The sequence below is a fragment of the Maylandia zebra genome, linkage group LG19, assembly GCF_041146795.1.
Source record: "Maylandia zebra isolate NMK-2024a linkage group LG19, Mzebra_GT3a, whole genome shotgun sequence".
In the NCBI taxonomy this organism is placed as follows: Eukaryota; Metazoa; Chordata; class Actinopteri; order Cichliformes; family Cichlidae; genus Maylandia; species Maylandia zebra.
Genome location: NC_135185.1, coordinates 19990138 through 20003551, shown reverse-complemented (window position 1 = coordinate 20003551; position 13414 = coordinate 19990138). Strand labels below are relative to the sequence as shown.

Sequence of the window (13414 nt, the reverse complement as noted above, 5' to 3'; positions counted from 1 at the left end):
CTGTGTGTCAGACTTCGGTTCTTTAATCAGCTAGAGGATGAGCTCCAGTCACACCAGCATGAGGAGCAGTGGCTGAGGGACAAAGGCAACCAGCTGGCTCAGAGGGATGCAGAGTTGGCTGGAGAGGTACTGAGGGAAATCAGCTTGCTAGAGACTACATGGGAAGACACCAAGAGGCTCATTGCAGAGAGGTACAGAAGTAAAAGCAATGGGGATTCCTTCATTCTAACATGTTTTTAAGTGTGTTTGAGTGTCTTTAAACACATTTTTCTTCAATTTACTGTATTTTCCAGTTAATTTACAGTTAAAATGAAACGAACTCATTTCCGTTTGACAGACAGGAGCAGTGCAGTGTCCTTACTGAGCTTATGAGAGAATACCAAATCCTGAAAGCCTCCCTCAGCAGCACTATTGAGAGTGCTGAACCTTTGCTTGAGATAAGCTCTGTTCTGAAGGACCACGAGGAAACTAGGAGGTCACTAACCAAGGTTGGAACAAAATATATATATTTTATATCGCTTTTAGGAATTATGCTTCTATTCTTTTTCTTATATTGAGGTTCAAGACTACATTGTGTTACTTAAGTACTTTGCTGTCTTTACTTCATTTGTAGCATGAAGCAGTGAAGGTGGATCTGGCTGCCAAGCAGCATGAACTAGATCAGTTTTCCAGCAAAGGAAAACAGCTGGTGACTGAACTAAAGAAGGTCCCCGAGTGTGACTCTCAAATGATGAAAAAGGATATGGAGACACTTGTTGACCAGTGGTTGGATGTAAGCCTGACTTTAAGAGTTCATTTCTGAAGCATCAATGTTATGCCTTGTTGTTAACAATAAAGTTCTCTACTTGGGTTTTTTTTTTTTAAATCGGAGAAAAAGACTGGACTTCTATCTGTGTTGTGTCTATGTGTTAACAGAGAGCTTTGCAAGCTATACTCTGTGTAAGATGTACAACAGAGCATAAATTTAATCTACTGTGGATTAAGGTTTACTGTCCACCCAGTTTAATCAACAATGGTAAAGTGTATTCCATTTCCCAGGTGTCTGAGAGGGTAGATGACAACATTGATCGACTAAACCAGTGTTTGGGCCTGTGGGATGATGTGCGTAAAATCAATGATGATATTGAGAGCTGGACTGGCACAAGTGTGATTGAGCTAAATGAAAGCCTGAACAACCTAAACAACAGCCAGAAGATATCAGCAAGGCTTACAGAGTTGAAGGTACAGTAAGATATATGATGTCTTGGAAAACTGGCAAGGATTTGTTTTACCTGGGTTTGGTTGTTGTAGGTGAGCTTGTGCGTGACATGCTTTTCTCATTCGACAACGCCACAGGTGGAACTTGGCGAGAAGGAGCAGAGACTTGAAGCCCTGCAAAGTAAAGTGGCAGAGTTGAAGAAGTGCAGTCAAAACCAAGAGACTCCAGCTAAACTACAGGTACTAAATACAACTCTGGTTTATGGTGGGTCTGAACAAACAAATATTAGCTCAAGCGCTGCAGATGAACTGGTCTTTCTTCAGTAAATACTGTGATTGTATTAGGTGTTGGAGAATGACCTGCGCAAAAAGATCTGCACTGTCCAGAAGCTACATGAGCAGGCTAAGGGAAATCTAATGGACTTCAGTTCCCAACGGAAACAGCTTGAAGACTACATCTCACAGATGTCTGCATGGCTAAAAAGTATGGAAGATTCTCTAGTTTCTTCTCCAACTGGATCAGATCCTGAGGACATATGCAGAGTGAAGGTACAGTCTAAATAATAAGCAATTTAAAATTATAGCCCTTACAAAAAATATTGATGGTGAATGCAATGTGTTTCTATAAATTTGAGAAGTTACAGTGATAATCAAAACTACATTTTTAACATGTTTTTTAGGATCTCCAGAAGGAGCTGCAAAATCAGCAAGGGAGTATTGACTCCACCAGAGAAAGCCTCAACACGTTGTGCAGAAAATATCCATCTGAGGAGCTGGCTGGTTTGGGTTCAGCTCTCACTGATCTTATCAAGACTTATGAGTCTGCAAACCAGCTTTCTGCAAGGACACTTGCCTCACTGCAGAACGGTCTTCAGCAGCAGTTCAATGGTAAGAAGGCTGGCTGGATAAAAATGTACAGGTATACTGCGTTTTAATGGGAATCCATGCTCGGTGTAAACTTTTATTATTTTATTAATTGTTTAGATTTCATTCTGTCTAAGTCTACACCTGATGTTAATTCTCTTTACCCCCAATTCCTCAGACCTAGTTCAGGAGTTTCATCGCTGGCTTTCAGAGCAGAGGGAGATAGTGAAAGAATGCTCTGACCGATCAGGAGACACTCAAATTGTGGAACGCAAACTGCAGAAACTGAAGGTACAGTGACTACTACCACTACAGTAAATAATCTTTAATCTTTCAATATATAGTAATAGTGAAGACTTTAAAGGTTTTGAATAGGTAAAAATCATAAGTAGGTGTCACTGATTCAAGATGTGATCAAATACAAAATTGCCACTTGTATTCATAAGTTTTGGCATTGACTAACAGCCAAAGAAGTGTTTTTAGAGGATGTTACAATGATGTTTTACTTGATCATTTAAATGATGTAGCATCCACAGGAAGGGGTTGTATGTGCAGTATCTGTGGTTAAAAGCATAATGTCTTTCCTCTGGCTCTGGATGCTGCTTGTGTAATGGTATGATTCACATGTGAAGGAGTTCGAAACTAAAAGTGATGTGGATTATCTATCAGGGTGCCATGGATCGTGTGGAGGAGGGTGAGGTACGTCTGACTCAGGTCTGTGAGGAAGGAGAGAAGCTCCTACTTCATCTTCCCAAAGCCAGCGCTGGGCAGGTCCAGCAGCATCTTTCATCCATCCAGCAGGACTGGGACAGCTTTGTGGAGCAGTGCAGACAGAACCAACAGATCCTGGAAGACAGTGCATCTCTTATGAAAGGGTGAGCACCTCTGCTGAACTGCATCTGTAAAGCCCTTTGTAAGCCCACTATTTATAAGCGAGGCATTTTGATTTCCTTGTAGATTTGAGGGTCGCCTTAAGAAGCTCAGATGGTGGTTGGAACACATGGAAAAGAAAATGACCACCGATCTGCTTGAAGCCCAGCAACGTGGTCCTGAAAAGGCTGTCCTGGAACAAGTGGAGGAATACCAGCAGGAAGTGCTCAAAGAAAGGTGCTAACTATACACGTTTATTTGCCAAGGAAAGACTGCTTAGTGCATTATCATTGTTTCTGAATGTGCCCAAAAGATTCAAAGCAATTAAACATCCTACCTTCCTACATGCAGGGATTCATTTGAGCGTCTCTGTCAAGAGGGGCAGGCACTTAATGAAGGTGGGCGAGGTGATGGAAGTGAGACAAGAGTTTCTGCTCAGCTTCAATCACAACACCAGGCCTTGCTGAGGCGTGTGAGAGAGAGGCTGCGCAGTTGCCAGCTCACTTTGCAAGAGCAACAGGCCTTTGAAGAGACACTGCAGGCTACCTGGACCTGGCTCAATGGTGTCCAGGAGCGCCTGGCTTCACTCAACAGCACAGTAGGAAATAAAGAGACTCTGGAAAAAAGACTAGGCCTTGTACAGGTCAGTAAATAATGTGTACCAGAAATGCAGTTATTTGGTTCACAGTGTTGTCTGGACACATTTTGAAGTGCATAAGCGATCTCATAGATCTTCCTTACTGTTTTCTCATATGTTCAGGATATCCTGCTAATGAAGGGTGAAGGTGAGGTGAAGCTCAACATGACAGTAGGAAAAGGTGAACAGGTTCTAAAGCACAACAGAATGGAAGGGCAAGAAGCTATTTGTCTGCAGCTCCAGAGCCTGAAGGATGCCTGGGCTAATATGTTAATGACATCTATGAGTTGTCACAGGTAGGAAACATGTCCTCTACACGGCATCTGATAAAAGTTACATTATCTACATTACGTGATGAAATTTTGTCATTTTTCTATAGTCGTCTGGAGTGGACAGTGGCTCAGTGGACCAGCTATCAGGAAAATAAAAGCCAGCTGCAGCAGTGGATGGAGTCAGTGGAGCAAGAGGTGGGGATGACTCTGCCTCAGCAGCCAGGCCTCAAAGAGAAGTCGGCTTTACTTGAGCGCCTCAGAGCCATCCAGGCTGACGTGGACACTCATGCAGCAGTCCTGTCACGCCTAACAGACAAAGCGGTGGAGTTGCATGAAAAAACTGGTGATCAGATTTTTGGACCAGAGTCAAGGGCAGAGCTCAATGCACACTTTGCTGATATCTCGGCTGTTGTCAAGGTGATTTAACTTCAGGCATAGGCTAAATGGTGCTTACAAATAATTACTGAATCGTTGATCATCAGTACAGGAAAACGGGACAGCTAAACAGAGTCTGGATCCAGGAAGCTGACTCATTCATAACTGACAGTGTTTTCATTGTCTTTTTTCCCCCAAAGGGTAAAGTACAGTCCATGCAAAACATCGTGTCTGAGCATGAGCAATATCTTGATGCTGTGAGAGACTTCAACGACTGGCTAATTTCAGCAAAAGAGGAACTCCAGCGCTGGTCTGACCTGTCAGGAGACTCAGTTTGCATTAAAAGAAAGCTCTCCAAAGTGCAGGTGAGGAAGCTTAATAACCATAATTGCTTATATTCAAGGCAAAAAGTATTTGAGGTTATTTAGTTTTTCCACTGTGATGCACGTCTCATATTCCAGCCTGAAAACTTCCCCAAGTAAGCACTAGGGAGACAACCATAAGGAATCAAGATGTTCTTCCTCCATGCTTCTTAGCATCAAATAAGGGCTGGACATGAATCCCAGTTTTTTGTGCCAGAGGTAGCAATAATTTTATGATTTTGGCCACAGTCAAGAGCTCAGTATAATTAAGTTACCCAGTCAGCTGTGCCATTTAAAACCTAAGAAATTGTTATTTTATATTTATTTATAAAAGTGTCTAAAATATGGAGTGGGATTGTCAACCTGATAAAAAGGTCCTACAGGCAGAAAAAAAATATTTAAAATTAGAATCAGATGGAAGGAATTAATACACTGTTTAATTTGTCAGACCATGAGTGTGACTGAGCAAACAACTGGTTCACTGAGCGCATGGATTTATCCCGAAAACAAATATTAAAAGCGGGCTACATTAACTACTGAGTTTACAGGTTTCTCAGTTGACAGATATCTTCTCGTTATATCCAGCGGGGGCACAGTTTGCTGCTGTTTACAGATTTAATTAGTAGAAATTTGCATTTAATTTGTTTGCCATTCCTTTGGATCTTTCCAGGAGTTGCTTGACTCTAAGCAGCGAGGCAGAGAGAGGCTGAACCGGGTTCAAAGATGCGGAGCAGTGGCAAGAGACTACACCGGATCGGGGGGATATGAGACTATAGAGCGAGAGGAAGCAGCCCTGTTGTCATCATGGGAACAGTGGGAGCGGGCAGCACTACAGACACGTGCAAGTCTAGAGACCACACTCTCACAGATAGCAAGCTCTGAACAAGAGTTCAACAGCCTGTCAGCACAGTTGGAGCAGGACCTGCAGGACTTCAACCGACAGCTGCAGGACTGGCGACTAAGGCTGACCCAAGCAGAGAGAAAAAATGATGGAGAAGAAGCTGTTAAGGGCTGGCAGATAGCAAAGGCAAGTCTTGGCTTTAGTTTGGTTCCAATGATAAGTTAATATTAATTGACGGTCCATAACTTCATATTTGTTTTCCATTTAGGACACTTTGGAGGAACTTGTCAAAGCTGAGCCCATGTCTGATAGTCTGAAGACTAAACTAAACGATCTGTGCCGATTCTCCAGAGAAATGGGAACACAGTCGGAGAGAGTGTCTGCTCTCATCAAGGAATACAATAGGTAAGTAAAAGTAATGATGTTTTATTCCAATGTAGACCATTATTTTATACACTATACTGTGTGATACATTTTTTCATGTATTTAAAAATGATTGATCAAGAAAGTTATAACAAAAAATAAGAAAATACAATCAACAATTTCAGATTTGACTGGAAATAATGACATTAACAGAAAGAAATTCTTAAATTCGTCATGATTTGTTTCTAGTCTGAGTCTCCAAGCCTCCAGGGAGTGCCAGGGCAAAGAGAAGCTGCTGGAACAAGGTTTCCGCTCCGCCTTCAGAGAGTTCCAACAGTGGTTGGTTAATGCTAAGATCAACACAGCGAAGTGCTTTGATGCACCTCAAAATCTCAGTGAGGCCTCGTCTAGCTTTCAGAAAATTCAGGTATAGAACTAACTAAAGACCTAGCATCTATATCAAATATTTCAGCCTAATAATTGATCTTCTCATCTCCTTTTTTCCTTAACAGGAGTTTCTAAGTGATAGGGAGCAAGGTCAGTCAAAGCTGAATGCTGTGGTTGTGAACGGTGAGCTTGTCACTAGTGTCACAGCTAAAGATAAAGTTGATGCAGTTCGGGCTAAAATGAACACTGCCAGAGAGGACTGGAAAAACATGATGTCCAGTCTGCACAACAGAGAGACATGTCTGCAAGTGAGCATTCAAACACCCCTTGTCAGTAACTGGGGGCATCTTATTCCCTAAAACCATCAGTGTAGAAATCAGATTTATGCCAAGTGATGCATCAGTCTACCTGTGTGTTTCAGAATCTTGTGTCACAGATGAAGGACTTTGAGGCGAGTGCAGAACCTGTTCAGGACTTCCTAAACGCCACAGAGCTGGCTGTACAGGAGAGCAGCACAAGACTTCATGATCTCACAGCCAAGAAGTTGGAGCTTCACAAGCTACAGGTACTAATGTTCAAAATCAACCAGACTTGGAACACACATAAAGGCCAATTATGCCACTCAGTTTAAGTGTGAACCTAACTTCCATTGACAGAAGCTCTCCATTCCAGCTAAGTTACAGAGTTAAAGCATTGCTGCTCTTCACTTTAGATGCACTGCCAAGAGCTTATGCTAACTGCAAATACTTTCTGCTCCTTTGCTACTCATATGTCTTTTTAACAGTGTCCTTAATATGAGTTAATATATTTAACCTATGAAAAGACCTTTTATAACATTTTTCATTATTTAAACTTGTCCACTGACTATTTTCTGAGGGCTCGACTGCATGTCATGACCAAGAGCTTTATTGAGACTAGCGCTGGCACGATATCTCTTTCGCTTTCCTTTTTGTCATGTTCCCATCTCTAACTCCTTGTTGTTTGTCTGAATTTAACTGTCTTATATATCTGTGCGCCAGCTTGCATGTGTCTTTGATAACCTGCTTGTGCTTTTCCAGTCTGTGCTTGAGGAGTTAGCCTCTCAAGAGGTTCAGCTGAGCAGGCTGAAAGAGAAGGCCAAGCTGTTGTGGGACGAACATGCTGCCGGCAAGGGTTTTGTGCACCGTGTGTCACAGCTCTCTGCTCAGTACCTAGCTTTAACCAACCTGACAAAGGTAAAGTAATGCTTACCAAACTGCTTGAGCACTGGGGTATTTCTGGGGTAGGCGTGGAGAGAAGACAGAGGAACTAGACTGGACAGAGCTCTGACTTAATAATGTTTTACAGATCATAACTGTGATGGTACTAACTTACCTAACTAAACACTGATTCCTTTGTTTTGTTATTGCAGCTCTTTTAAATGAGGTTATACAAACTAATTTAAATGTATCTTTGCAAGATATCTAAATCTGCATGTGCACTTTGAAGTTTGAAAGTGTGAAGCGGCTGTGGATTCCATCTGTCTGGTAACTTGCTGGTTGTGTCTGCCTTATGGTTCTGCAGGAGAAGGCATCACGAATTGATCGGATAGTCACTGAGCACCAGCTTTTCTCCCAAGGTTTAAAAGAGCTGCAGAACTGGGTGGTTGACACCAGCCATATGTTGCAGACTTACTGTGCTCCCACAGCTGACAAAAATGTTCTTGACAGCAGGATGATCAAGCTGGAGGTATACCAAGTCACTATTGTTTTTCAAAAGTAAAACATACCATGTTTAATACCAGTATAGGATCTTAATAAATGCACATGGGTGGATTTTGCACCAGGCTTTGCTAACTGCACGTCAGGAGAAGGAAATTCAGCTGAAGATGCTGATCACAAGAGGAGAATCAGTTCAGAGGAACACCTCAGCTGAGGGAGTGCCTGCGGTTCAAAAACAAATACAGGAGCTAAAAGATTCTTGGGATGCTCTGCTCTCTGCTTCTATTCAATGCAAAAGGTTTGTGCATTACCAAAAGTAACAGCAAGTACTGTTTGGTTGCTTTATAGTGCATTCTTTAGTAAATGTATTTCCATGGAGAGTGTAAATGATTTACTTTGAGGCTGCATCTGTATTTTCAGTTTTTTCATGTCGTATTACCGCTGTTGCATCAAACACTGTCTCACGGTATATTAATCTTTAAATTTGATAGTCAGTTGGAGGGCTCCCTGTCTCAGTGGACCAGTTACCAGGAAGATGTACGCCAGTTTGTTGCTTGGATTGAGCATGTTGAGGAGAGTCTCGATCCTGCTGATAAACAATGCCCAGAGATGAGAGATAAAACTGCAAATCTGAGCAAAGCTAAGGCACTGAAATCTTCTACTATTACAACTACTACATACTGTGTGCTAAATATACAATTTATTGTGTTAACCTTATGCTCTAATAGTCTTACAAGCATATTTTTTCAGTGGATTGTTAATTTTGGGGTTTCAGTTACTGTATGAGGAAGTGCTCACCCATAACACCCTACTGGACACCATAACAGCAAAGAGTGCCAGCATCACTGAGAACTATGTCACTCAGCTGGAACTCCAAGATCTGCAGGAGCGCTATAACACTGTCAAAGACAATGCAATGGTAATAACTCAACACATTTGACCAGTGCTAGAATCGTATGCAGAATTTCAGTTTCAGTGTTACAGCTTGATACAAAAAAATCAACCTAAAGATGTCTGCAAAAGAATGCTTTTTTTAATAAAAAACTACAAGTGAGACTCATCTGTGGGTTAATTTAAGAAAAATAATAGCTCACGCTGAATTTTTATCGCTCTCCACTTCTTCAGAGGGCTGTTGGCAAAGCTGAGGAGCTGGTGAAAGCCCACCAAGAGTATCAACGGGGCCTTCATGCATTTGAAGAGTGGCTAGAACAGGAACAAGAGAAGCTTGGCTGCTACACCCAGCTGGAGGGTGATGTTGATATGCTGGAAGAGACTCTCCAAAAGCTACAGGTCCAGCAATTATTACTGTGGAAATTATCACTCAATAAGGATTAAATGGTTAGAAAACACTAGCATGGAGTATATTATGTGAAAGCAAGCGTTTATACAATTACAGGAACTACAGCTTCACTGCACAGAGGGCCAGGCTTTACTAAACACTCTACTGGTGAGTCGAGAGCTGGTCATTCCCTGGGGCTTGCCTCAGCTAGAAGACAGAGCTCTAGAGACCCTTCAGCAAGAGTGGCGGCTTTACCAGGCCCGGCTATCAGACACCCGAGCCCAGCTCAACAGTGCTCTAGCCAAACTTCGGCAGATGGAGCAGAAGTTCCAGCGTCTTGACAGCTGGCTAAAGGGCATGGAGACCAAAGCACAACTGCGTAGTCATCGGCGATCTGACCGTGCCACTAAAGATGCTCAGCTTCAGCTCATAAAGGTTAGTGTAGTATACACAAAAGGTAGACTTGTGACAATCTTTTCTGAGTTGTACAGATCTGCAGTGTTATTTGTAAATAATTAGTTTCTCATATTATTGTGTCACTCATTGTCTCCTCTATCAGGTCATTTAGGTTTTCTAGTTTTCATGGCTGAATGTTGAAGAAATTAATTTGCTCTGCAGTCAAGTAATGAATATAATAAAATCGAATTATCCAAGTCTGGTCCTGACATTAATAGCATGCTTCTTTAATTAGAGCTGGCAGGAGGAAGTGCTGGTTTATCAAGAAGAAATGGAGGGCCTGAGTCTTTTGGCTCAGCAGGTTCTTGATGAGACACATATTAGCAGCAGGATCAGTACCAGAGCCACCCAGATCACAGCCCGCTACCACGCCCTGCTTCTGCATTTACTGGTAACGTGATTTTGAACACAACGTCACTGGAACTGCAAATATTACTATGCCTTTATTGACATTGTGAATTTATATTTAGACTGATAATCATAAGATTTGATTAGTTTAAGTTACCCTAAGCTTTTGCCTCCTCTTTAACTTTTTCTTTGTTATGTTTACTTCTTTTTTTACTTTGCAGGAGACTATCAAACAGCTCCAGGAAGAGGTGTCTTGCATCGAAGAGGCACAGTGTGTTTTCACGACCTTCTCAGACTGGCTCAGCACAGCTCAGAATAACTTCAGCACTGTGGCTATAAGTGTTGATATAGTGGACCGCTTTGCCATGGAGAGAAAGATGAAGAAACTAGAGGTATAGTTTATTAAATAGCATCTCTTCTGCTTATACTATCTATAAAGACGTTCACAGGATTAGACCTAATACAGAAATGAATTTGTTTTTTTCTAAAGCCTGTTTACGCTGGAAGTATTATGTCACAATAGAGACATCGATCACTCATGCTAGCCCATGTCATTTCAGGCTCTTCAGGCTGACATGGAGCAGGGTCACATTTACTTAAAGGCAATGAGGGAGAAGACAGAGCGAGCAATGGCATTCTTGGAAGAGCCTGAAGCTGAGCAGCTCAAAGAGGAGGTGGGCACACGACTCTTCCAGCTTGAGGAACTTATGGCAGCTCTGCGCACAGAGCATAGCTCCCTTGAGAAGTGCATCTCCCTCTCCAAAGACTTTATGGATAAGTACAAGGCCCAGGCCCAGTGGGTGATGGAGACCAAGAACCTTTTAGCATCAAATGTAGAGCCTAAAGCTGAACTTTACCAGAAGAAGGCTCAGCTGGCAAAGTACAAGGTAACTTCATACCGCTAAATCCTTTTTAGCTTTGCACCAGTGAGAGAATGAACTTGAAAGAGAAAGAGACAACTGCTTGATTTACATGCAATATGTTTCTTCCTTGTTATGCACACAGACCATCCAGCAGACAGTCCAGTCTCATGAGTCAGCAGTGAAATCTGTCACTGAGAAAGGAGAGGCGCTGCTTGATACAGTAAACGATCCAACTATCAGCGAAAACATGAGAAGGTTGCAGGCTGATTATCAGGATCTGTGCCTGGCTGCTAAGGTATTTTTAACTGTTTCCTACTTAGATATAACTAATATAACTTGGAATGAAGGGTGTGAAATAGGTCCAATATCCTACATTTTAATCATTGCTTGTGCTATTTTTATTATAATATATGAGCAAACATTAAAAAAGTCAAACTTTGGTCCAAAGCCTATACTTTTTCAGGCGTAATTTAAAAAAAATACACAGAAATGAGTTTTTTTGTGTTTCAGGCTCAGGTCCAGAACCTTGTGGAGTGGGTGAAAGAACATGAGGATTACAACAGTGAGCTGCAGGAAGCTGAGAAGTGGCTTCTGCAGATGTCCAGTAGGCTGGTGACCTCAGACTCCATGCAGACCAGCAGTATGGAGATGGCCACTCAACAGCTTGCCAGACACAAAGTAATCAACTTCGTATTTCTTGTTCAAAGTTTCAAAGCATTGATGTTACAGTTTAAAGTAGTAGTCCAAAGTTAGCTCTGCTTTTCCTTAATTCAACAGCTTTGCTCTTGTGTCATCATTTTTAGGCTATAATGGAGGAAATAGCCAGTTTTGAGGAGCGTCTTGCCAGCTTGAAGCAGAAGGGAGAAGGTCTTGTTGCCAGTTGTACAGACCAAGTTCAAACCAAGATCAGTCAGCAGGTCCAGGCTCACATACAGGGAACCAGTGATAGCTACTCTGCAATCTGCAGTACTGCCCAACGTGTGAGTAATTGAAGACGAAGACCATACTCTTTTGTTTCTCGAGTGTTTTGTTTAAAAAAAAAAAAAAGGAAAGCAAATCAAAACTGAAGGATAAAGTATGTAATGCAAAACATATTCCACAGGTCTACCAGAGTCTGGATCGGGAACTGCAGAAACATGTTAATCACCAGGACACATTGCAGCAGTGTCAAACGTGGCTCTCTACTGTACAAGAGGAGCTTCAGCTCAATGATCAGGGACCATCTGGTCTGCAGGAAGCACTGAAGCAGGTATTTAGCACTGCACAGTTTTTCAGTCTTTCAGTTATTTTTCTATAACTTATTTTGATTATTACTTTTGCAAACACAGGTGAAGCACTACAGAGCACTTCAGGAGCAGGCCAGCACTTACCTAGACCTGGTTTGCTCTGTGTGTGACCTGTCCGATGACGCCGTAAGAGTGACAGCTGCGGAGGTCCAGCAAGTCAAACTCACGGTCGGTATCTTTTTTACCTCCTGTTGCAACATAAAAGTGGATATAAAGTGTGGGTATATAATCATAATATAGGTAATAGTCACTCTATTTTGCAATAAGCTCGACCAATTTTTTTGGTATGTTGAAGAACTTCAGACCAAGTGCAAAATATTGTAGCATACTAAAGCAACTTGGCTGTTAATTAAGCAATTACTCAGTATATGCTTTAATAAGGCATGCAGTGTGCTAGTGCAGACACATATACACTTTAAAATGAATCATCTTGCAAGTATTGTACTGACCATAGAAAGATTTACCATGTGTTTGTGCAGATAGAGGAACGGATGTCCAGTGCTCAAGAGCTTTCAGAGGGCTGGAGAGAGATCAAGGAACAGAAGCAAGACCTAACCAGCCTGTTCCAGGACATGGAGCAGCAGCTTCTCAGCCTCTCCAGAAGGCCAGCAGAGCTGGAGACCAAGATAGCACAAAACATGCTGTCACAAGCCAAGGTAGGATACACTATCATAATCATCAGTCCTTCATTAATGCACAGATAGGTTTACTCTTTTTCAATAATAACTATCAAGTATCCCTTGCTTCTGTACTTATATTTCTAAATTAGGTTTTACTGTATGTTTTCACTTGCTTTTTAACCATACAGCACAGTGAATCTTGATCTGTTCCCTTGTGATTGCAACATTTGTGGCCTGGGTTTTGATGGGATTAAAGTGAGATCTGCTTGGTATTTGGAAGTATTTCCGGTGACCATTCCCTATACTCACTCAGGAATGCAGCCAGCAACTTCAGTCTAAACAGAGTATCCTGACCAAGATGACTGAAACCGTGAGCAGATTAACAGGCGCCCAAGAGTCTCCAGAGCATGCAGAGCTTGACCGTCTGAGCCATTCCTGGCTCGAGCTCTGTCACCAGGCCAACAAGCTCCAGAGCCAGAGAGAGGAAGATCTGCAGAGGTCTAAAGAATACCATGAGTGTATCGCTGCAGTGGAGGTGCTGTTTGAACAGGTGTCCAAAGAGTGGGACAATTTGGCCAGGTGTGTTTTTATATGAACTATACTTCAATTCAGGAATAACACAGCTTTTGAAAATTAAATTTACATTTAACTTGGGAGGTAAATATTGTCTTCTGGGCAGAAACTGTCGAGAATAATTGTTCATCAAAAATAGAGT

General features: G+C 42.0%; 1 protein-coding gene across 9 annotated transcripts in view; it reads left to right on the top strand.

The window, feature by feature from the left end:
* syne1b (spectrin repeat containing, nuclear envelope 1b) overlaps nucleotides 1-13414 on the top strand; it is a 75203-nt gene that overhangs the window by 30127 nt on the left and 31662 nt on the right. For 8 of the 9 annotated variants that reach the window (XM_012921939.5, XM_012921944.4, XM_012921943.4 and 5 more), the window contains 36 exons: nucleotides 12-191; nucleotides 338-488; nucleotides 614-772; nucleotides 1039-1221; nucleotides 1336-1437; nucleotides 1543-1746; nucleotides 1878-2085; nucleotides 2240-2352; nucleotides 2731-2936; nucleotides 3019-3168; nucleotides 3283-3574; nucleotides 3692-3864; nucleotides 3948-4257; nucleotides 4416-4580; nucleotides 5248-5604; nucleotides 5687-5823; nucleotides 6031-6208; nucleotides 6294-6476; nucleotides 6590-6733; nucleotides 7227-7382; nucleotides 7711-7875; nucleotides 7973-8145; nucleotides 8339-8492; nucleotides 8623-8766; nucleotides 8973-9137; nucleotides 9244-9561; nucleotides 9818-9973; nucleotides 10152-10322; nucleotides 10491-10817; nucleotides 10936-11088; nucleotides 11304-11471; nucleotides 11597-11773; nucleotides 11896-12042; nucleotides 12122-12247; nucleotides 12559-12735; nucleotides 13013-13278. In XM_012921939.5, coding sequence (XP_012777393.3) covers nucleotides 12-191; nucleotides 338-488; nucleotides 614-772; nucleotides 1039-1221; nucleotides 1336-1437; nucleotides 1543-1746; nucleotides 1878-2085; nucleotides 2240-2352; nucleotides 2731-2936; nucleotides 3019-3168; nucleotides 3283-3574; nucleotides 3692-3864; nucleotides 3948-4257; nucleotides 4416-4580; nucleotides 5248-5604; nucleotides 5687-5823; nucleotides 6031-6208; nucleotides 6294-6476; nucleotides 6590-6733; nucleotides 7227-7382; nucleotides 7711-7875; nucleotides 7973-8145; nucleotides 8339-8492; nucleotides 8623-8766; nucleotides 8973-9137; nucleotides 9244-9561; nucleotides 9818-9973; nucleotides 10152-10322; nucleotides 10491-10817; nucleotides 10936-11088; nucleotides 11304-11471; nucleotides 11597-11773; nucleotides 11896-12042; nucleotides 12122-12247; nucleotides 12559-12735; nucleotides 13013-13278 — 6738 coding nt within the window. The remainder of the gene's footprint in view (nucleotides 1-11; nucleotides 192-337; nucleotides 489-613; nucleotides 773-1038; nucleotides 1222-1335; nucleotides 1438-1542; nucleotides 1747-1877; nucleotides 2086-2239; nucleotides 2353-2730; nucleotides 2937-3018; nucleotides 3169-3282; nucleotides 3575-3691; nucleotides 3865-3947; nucleotides 4258-4415; nucleotides 4581-5247; nucleotides 5605-5686; nucleotides 5824-6030; nucleotides 6209-6293; nucleotides 6477-6589; nucleotides 6734-7226; nucleotides 7383-7710; nucleotides 7876-7972; nucleotides 8146-8338; nucleotides 8493-8622; nucleotides 8767-8972; nucleotides 9138-9243; nucleotides 9562-9817; nucleotides 9974-10151; nucleotides 10323-10490; nucleotides 10818-10935; nucleotides 11089-11303; nucleotides 11472-11596; nucleotides 11774-11895; nucleotides 12043-12121; nucleotides 12248-12558; nucleotides 12736-13012; nucleotides 13279-13414) is intronic. The other variant, XM_004540130.4, reaches the window with a different exon arrangement.